Below are 7,368 nucleotides of genomic sequence, written 5' to 3' on the forward strand. Positions count from 1 at the left end.
GTGTCCTCTCTCGAGGGACAGCACTCTGGAGCCCACACACGCTGATGTTGGGGTGGAAGAGGCCGCTGGGCAGCAGATACAGTTGTGCAGGGGGTTTAGCAGCTCCTGGACCCTAGGGCTCCCCGGGGAGAGCTGCGGATACGGGAGGACACCCGGGGATGCCGGGTGTGCAGCATGAGGGCTGTAATCCCTCGGACACAGAGCACCGAGGCCTCTGCCCACGGACCTCAAGTGTCCACACTCGAGGGTTTGGCTCTGGGTGCCGTGAGTGCATTCCACACCCACACCTTGTCCGTACCTTGTCTTTGGGACAGGCCGGGCGGAAACGTCACCCTGGCCCCTAAGGAGGTATTGGCTGGAGATATTAACATGTGGGGGACCCTGTGTTCACCTGTCCCCTAAAGTGTTCCTGCTCGGCAAGACCTATCAAGTAACGGCCTGCTTGTGCAGGAAGATGCCCCAAAGGGCCCAGCCTCATGACCACTGAGGCCGTATTCCCACTGCACAATCACTGGCCATACTTTCTTTGGATGTTCACACCCAAAGACTCGGGTCAGCACTGGGAGCTTTTCCAGGGTACCCTGACATTAACCCATCAAGCAGCTGAGAAGACGTGCCTCTCCAGCCAGTGTGCAGACAGCAGCGAGAGAAAGGCCTGCCTTCCCTTCTAGAGAGTGCGACAGCCTCTGCCCTGGAAGAGGTAAGGCTTGGTCGCACAGATCCTCAACTCCACAGCGTGCTGACACCCCGCTGACCATGTTGTCTGCATATGATAGGGGCAAGAGGCCTCCATGCATTGGGACTGCCCACGCCTTCTCTGGAATAGACCCACTGCAGAGAAGGCTCTTGTACTGCAGAGCTGTGCAGTGGGGATCCTGGGGAGCTTGGGCAGCTTGGGAGACAGGAATATTAGTGTCGGGAGGTCAGTGTCAGGCACGCTGTGCTGGGGGCCGTGTTACATGGGGATACAGAAGAGCCTGCGATGGACAAGGCTGAACTCTGTCTACTGCACTGCTCGCACGGTGGAGCTTTTGCCCCATCCCTAGCACAGACATCTCTGGCAAGCAGCCATCTGCTGTGTAAGGAGTATCCCAGCACTCATGTCTTCGCAGGTGAGGCTCGTCCCAGTCCTTTCTAAGCCCCAGGCCTGCCGGGGACCTCTGCACAGAATGCTAAGGCCTCACAAGTCCATCGTTCCCTATGTGGCTGAGGCAGCCTTTGTCCTGGCACTCAGGCAAAGGAACACAGGCTGCCTGGGACGAGGCGACCTCCCTGAGCGCCTGCTGGTGTTTGCACTTGGGAGTCTTCTCACAAGTCTCACATGGCGTGTTGGACACACGGCTTAAGCCTGTGGACACAGAGGAAGAGCATCTCCCGACTCATCACGGCTGATGATGAGAGGGCAGAGGGCACACGGGAGAGGTTGGCGTGTTCGTGCCCTTGAAGAGCCCCACCTCCCCGCGACCCTCCCCTCTGTTGGCTTGCAATCTGGGCCACCCATTCGTAACCAGAGGTCTTTTCAGAAACAGCAAAGTTCACACAAGGGCATCAGCACTAGGACTCCTTCAGGAGTCTTGTGTGTGTGTGTGTGTGTGTGTGTGTGTGTGTGTGTGTGTGTGTGTGAGAATAATGAAGCGGTGTTTGGGAGGCTCAGCTTCAGGAAGTGGAACCAGAAAAGTTGGCTGTGATTTTGGAGTTGCGTGAGACTGTAGTGGGCTGTTTTCTCTGCAGTGTGTATGTTGTCCCTGTCAACTCTGCCTGAAGCAGAACTTCATCGGTCTTACCCACCCACTCTGCCTCTGGTCCCTCGGTTCCTTCCCCTGGACACCAATCTTACAACCTGCTCACAATCCCTCAAATATGTGTGGCTGGTCCTGAGATCCTGACCTTGTCCACAAGACAGTCTGCATTGGTAGACGTCTGAAAACCAGAGGGTAATCAACCCTGGGAATTCCTCCCTGTGTGGCGGTTCAGTCAACATGACTGAGGGTGTCCCCATGCGGGATTCTGGGAGCACCATCATGGACATGCCCAAACCCTGAATATTGGACATCCCTGGCCTGTGCTGGCCTCTCCATTTCCTTGAATTTCCTCATTTTCACAGGAAAGCTATGAACCTGGGCACTGGCCTTTCTCTCAGGTTTGTGCCCTGGCCTCCCTCACCCAAGTCCCCATTGCTTCAATCTTACTGACCTCACATGCAATCCCAATGTGTGACCCATCCCTACGGACAATGTCCTACGTCCCGCCCTTCCTTGGAACTCCAGTGTGCAGGCACAGAACACTTACACCTCTGGACAGCCGCATGTATACATGGACACGCCCCAGAGCGAACCTGAGAGGAAGACACACACAAACACTTCATGCTGTTTATCTCCCAGTCTATATTTCTTCAAATGTATTGGACCCCCGCCCTGCGCCACGTGTCACCACCACCCTTGTCCTTATTTCATGGCCAGGAGAATCTTGTGGACCATCGGTGAGCATCGGAAGGGTTTCCACTGGGGTCGATGAAGTGCGACGCTCCTTCATACTCTTCTCAAGATCGTGCATATCCCTGGGATATATGGGTACACACAGACAGACAGACAGACAGACAGAAACACACACACACACACACACACACACACACACACACACACAGGACAGGTGAGAGACTTATCTTGGCCCTGAGTAAGGTTGCTTGAATGTTTCCAAACGGAAAGTAGGATGGGAAGGTGTGATAAGCTGTGCCAAAGCTGACAAGGGGATCCAGAAGCCAGACAACATGTGGAATGGTGGTAGGAGGCCTGAGGGTGGGGTTCAAGGTCCGGGAATGACAGTTGTCACCATGCTATCTGATGAGCCAGCTTTGGTTGTCCCGCTTTGCTCATTCTTTTTGTCTAGCCCCCTTCCTACCTTCAGGCTCCCCAAAGGGGCAAAGCCTCTTTGACACGTTACTTCTTAAGACTCCCTGTCTCAGGCTGATGCCCTTTTGACCTGGGGTCACCTCCTGTGCCGCTGTGAGTCTCGGTGCCTCCATGCAGAAGAGAATTGTGCCCTGGACCCCACGGCACACATTTCCGTGCCCACACCCTTGGCTGCTCACCTCTTTCCCTCTCAGTTCTCTCTCCTGGGGCCTCCTTCATCTTGAAATACGGCAGGGGGTTGGGCCAAAGATCCTCTATGATTATCTGGTAGGGGAGACAGGCCAGGCCTCAGGTAGCTATCCCACGCAGTGGGGGAATCCATGAAAATCACCTCCCTTCCTTGTTACAGGGCCCCACCTCAGCAATCCTGCTAGAGCCGGCAAAGCTGTGGTCAGAGAACCAGTTGAAGAAGTTGAGGCTGCTGTTGTCATGCCTGCGTCTGTAGGCCTCCTGTCTGTACCTTGGGTACCACTGGATGGGACTGGAATGAGACGCCCTATACCCTGCAGGAAGACGCGTATGTGAGAAGGCGCCAGAGAACTTATCACATTCAACCCTCCACCCACTGCCGCCCATGCAGTCAGTGGACACTTACCATCAAGGCCTAGGACATACTCCTTCGTAACGACTTCATTCTGGAAGTAGGAGTTCTTGCCAAAAAACAGCAGGATCTTCCGGCATTCCCTGGGAAACTTGTGTTCCTCCACCTGCCGTGGTACAGTGGGGCAGAAATGTGAAATCTTGTTCCAGGAGACCCGCCCTCCCCTGAGGAAGGAACACATCACTTCTCCCCACCACCTCCCCTCCCCACACAGCCAGCCACCCACACCACCTCCCACTCCCAGGCCGACCTTCAAATTGGTCATGTGGCGAAGCATGCTTTCATCGGGCTTACTACTCAGGGCTGACATCTGAGGGTGGTTCACAAACTGCCGCAGGTCAAAGAGCCTTCAGGTGCTGGGCGTGAGAGAGCTCGAACCAGAGAACCAGTGTGGACAGCATCCAGGCGTCCTCCCCCCGGGACTGGCGTCCTCCCCCAGGGTCTCAAGCCCTCCCCACAGGCTGCGTCCAGGCCCACGGGGTCTCAGGATCGCGCAGGGCTCTGCTAGACACGCACAGGAGGCTGTGCATGCCCAGACGCCCGCAACCACGCCTAGCTTTGTGTGCTCGTGAGGACACTGAGGACGCTTACTTCCACACAGCCAGACAGCACACATCCGGTCTCGCGCCGACCAGTGGGCATTCACATCGCCTTCCCCGCAGCAAGATGCCTAGCGGGACCCAGAAACGTGCCCCCACGCGGCTTTGTGTGGGAGGAAGCCCTCGGTCATTTCCCGGACCTGGCCTGGACCTCCACCGCCACGCCCCACTCTCCCAGCGCTGTTTCCGTGCCAGGTGCGACGTAAAGCACACATGCCTCCCCCACCCCGGCACTGCCCTCCTCCCACACTCATTGCAGAGCCAGGACCACCGGATGGGATCACGTTTGCACGTTCCCGGCCACTGGAGCGCGGCTTAGCTCCAGTCCCTGTCCTGGGTTCCTCTAAATGTCACCGCCCTTTCCTTCCTCTTGCGCAAGCCCAGCCCCCTCTGGACCCTCCACCAGCAGCAGGAAGGATACAGCCTTGGCCCAGAAACCACGGATGCCCTGGATAAGGGCACCTCTCTGCTGCAGATGACGCTGCCGCCTCTGCCATATGCTGGGTTTGAGTTGAGAGTCCTCCCGGCTGGCATGTGTATTCAAGGGCTGCACCTCCGTCTGAAGAGCCTCGAGCAAGGACAGGAAAGGATGTAGGCTTGCACTCATCTGCGTCTCTTCCTCCTGCTTCACGTGCAGCTCCTGTGCGTTCCCCAGGCACCAGCCACCTTGCTCCTTCCACTTTGGTTCCTCCTTCTCCTGCTCCTCAGCTCCTGCTCTTCGTGCCCCAGCTCCATCTCTTCCTTCTCCTCCTTTCCCAGCTTTGCCTCTTCCTCCTGCAGCTCTTCTTGTAAATCCTGTTGCCCCTGCTCCCCCGCTTCCTGCTCCGCAACTTCCCTTAACTCTTCCCCATCCTCCTCCTAATCTCTCTGCTCCTGATCCTCCCCCTTCTCTTTCTGCTCCTTTTGTAAGGCCTCCTGCTCCTCCTGCTGCTGCTCCTGCCCCTGCTCCTCCTCCCCCTGATCGTCGGCTTTTGACCTTCTTCCCCCTCCTTCTCCTCTTACTCCTAATCCTTCTGTTCCTGTTCCTCCTCCTACTTCTCCTCCTCCTACTTCTCTTATGATCCTGCTCCTCCTCGTCCTCCTCCTCCTCATGAAAATCATCTTCCACATCCTCATCCTCATCCTCATCGTCATCCTCCTCCCACTCCTCCTCCTCTTGAAAATCATCTTCCTCATCCTCGTCCTCATCCTCGTCGTCGTCCTCCTCCCATTCCTCCTCCTCCTCCTCCCATTCCTCCTCGTCCTCCTCCCGCTCCTCCTCCTCCCCCTCTTCTTGGTCCTTATCCTCCACCTCCTCTTCCTCCTCCTGTCCCTCCTCTACATAATTATCCTGCTCCCCCGCCTGTCCCTCGTCTTCCTCATGCTTCCTCTGGTCATCCTTCTCATCTGCAAGAACGTGTATTTCTGTGGCCGCCGCCTCAACTCCCTCCTCCACCAGGCCCAACAGCTCCGCCACCGATATTATGTTGTCCACCAGCAGCTTCAAATCCTCCCTTCGGCCGGACACCTCTGTCTCACGTCGGACCGGATATTCTTGTGCACTTCGGGGCATTCTGGCCCCGACACCATCGTCGTGTGGCGCCTCAGTCGCGTCCAGGAATACTGTATGCCCTCGAGCCCGGGTCTCTTGACTACCGCCTTCCATGACGAACGCGACCGCAGTTTACGGGGCACTGCCACATTTTCCAGACACTACATCCTTCGCCATGTGGAGCTGGCCCAGGACCGCAGGTGGGGCAGATTCAAACGAAGCGGCAGGAGGTGAAAGCACGGGCCTCCCTCACCAGACCCAGTCAGTGGAGCCCTGACGACAATGGCTGACAACGCCCTCCCGCCTTCTGCCGTGGACCAAGGGCCCAGGGGGCGCATGCGCACAGGCGCTGTACCCAGGAAGCCACGGCGGTGGCTGTCGCTGTGGTGATGCTGCCGCAGAGGCCTTTGTGGTGAGAGAAGTGCGCATGCGGCTCTGAAGCTGAGGGCGTTGCAAACCACGCCCAGACTCCCAGCCTGGCTCCAGGACCAATCATGAGGACGGCAGTGGGCGTGGCGTCGGCGGCCCCACCTTTCAGGGCGGTGGGAATCTGCTGCGAGCGTGTAACGGCACACAGTGAGCCCCGGGCTTCGGTAGTGCGGCGCCTCCAGGGGCCTCCAACTTAGCCCTCTGCGTGCCCTGTTTGGCCTCTGTCAATGAAAAGGGGACTTTCACATTCCCCCCCCCCCCCTCGGCGTCCCGTACGGCCTGGGCACGAGGCTATCTACACACACGGGAAAAGGGGGACCTCCACGCTTTTCACGTTTACACCCCCACCTTTGGTCATCGTGCCCATAGTCTGGCAAATCCACTGAGCGGGTCAGCGTAGCTGTCCGTGAAACGCATTTCAGCTGTGCGCCCGCTGTCTGCACCCTGGTTTGCATCTGGTCTGCCTCCTTTGCATACGCCCTACGTCCATCCCTACTCCAAGAAGACATGTATGTCATGACAGCAGGCTAGCAGTGCACCCGCTAGGGCACACTGTTCCCGCTAGGGAAAACTCTTGTCACTCGGTGACAAGAGGTGTGTGACATGGAGAGGACACCACCCTAGGGGAGGCTGCCTATCATGCGCGATCCCAGGAGCAAAGGGATGGCACTCTCTGAACTTTGGCACTTGAACCACCCCGGTACGCACCAAATCAGGAAAGCCCCCAGTCTCTTTCCTTTGCTCCCCAACGGCCTACGCACACTCACTCAGGCACAAAGATGCACGGCCACGCGGCACGTGGACACAGACACGCACACGCTGCCAGCGCAAACGCCGGGTCTCACGCAAAAGTACTCAAAGGCGCCAGCCACGATACACTCACAGACACTCTAGTGGACCTCTGCACTCACACGTGCCCTCTGTCACATCCCGCTCGCGAGGCTAGCTCCTTCCCACGACTCACACTTGCTTTCCCCCCTCACACAACACATGCATTTGTGCTGGCGGCCAAAGCTGGCTGAAAACTAGGGCAGATTCAGTATCTCCATTGGGTCAAGGAAGCTTGCACTGAGACGCCAAGGAAAGACAGCCACAACTGATACCAACCTTCCAGTACCGACAAAACTGGAATGTGGCAGGTGGAGAAACACCAGCCACGACTAGGTTCCCAGCCTATCGACCCCTGCGCTCACCTCAGCCCCTCTCAACCCTGGGGAGTGTCTTGGGTTTCAGTACCTCCCAGCTGGCTGCAACCTACAGGGCAAGGGCCAAGGGACTGACCTTTCACGGTTCACATGT

General features: G+C 57.5%; 1 protein-coding gene across 1 annotated transcript; it reads right to left on the minus strand.

Moving 5' to 3' along the window:
• Positions 1-2,388: 2,388 nt before the first annotated feature.
• Positions 2,389-6,314, minus strand: LOC145714876 (uncharacterized). The gene is made up of 6 exons (XM_081794409.1): positions 4,531-6,314; positions 3,761-3,838; positions 3,505-3,616; positions 3,267-3,412; positions 3,089-3,173; positions 2,389-2,557 (listed from the first exon to the last, which is right to left on the minus strand). Exons 1-6 carry the CDS (start codon positions 5,752-5,754, stop codon positions 2,529-2,531), a joined length of 1,674 nt encoding a protein of 557 aa, XP_081650535.1. The 5' UTR covers positions 5,755-6,314; the 3' UTR covers positions 2,389-2,528.
• Between the last annotated feature and the right edge of the window lie 1,054 nt (positions 6,315-7,368).

Source organism: Panthera onca, chromosome Y, assembly GCF_046562875.1.
Source record: "Panthera onca isolate mPanOnc1 chromosome Y, mPanOnc1 haplotype 2, whole genome shotgun sequence".
NCBI lineage: Eukaryota > Metazoa > Chordata > Mammalia > Carnivora > Felidae > Panthera > Panthera onca.

Coding starts and splice junctions, on each gene's coding strand:
- LOC145714876 (XM_081794409.1), bottom strand. CDS start 5,754: ATGGAAGGCGGTAGTCAAGAGACCCGGGCTCGAGGGCATACAGTATTC. Junction 3,617..3,760: donor GCCACATGACCAATTTGAAG/GTCGGCCTGGGA, acceptor GTACCACGGCAG/GTGGAGGAACACAAGTTTCC. Junction 3,413..3,504: donor GTATGTCCTAGGCCTTGATG/GTAAGTGTCCAC, acceptor GTCTTCCTGCAG/GGTATAGGGCGTCTCATTCC.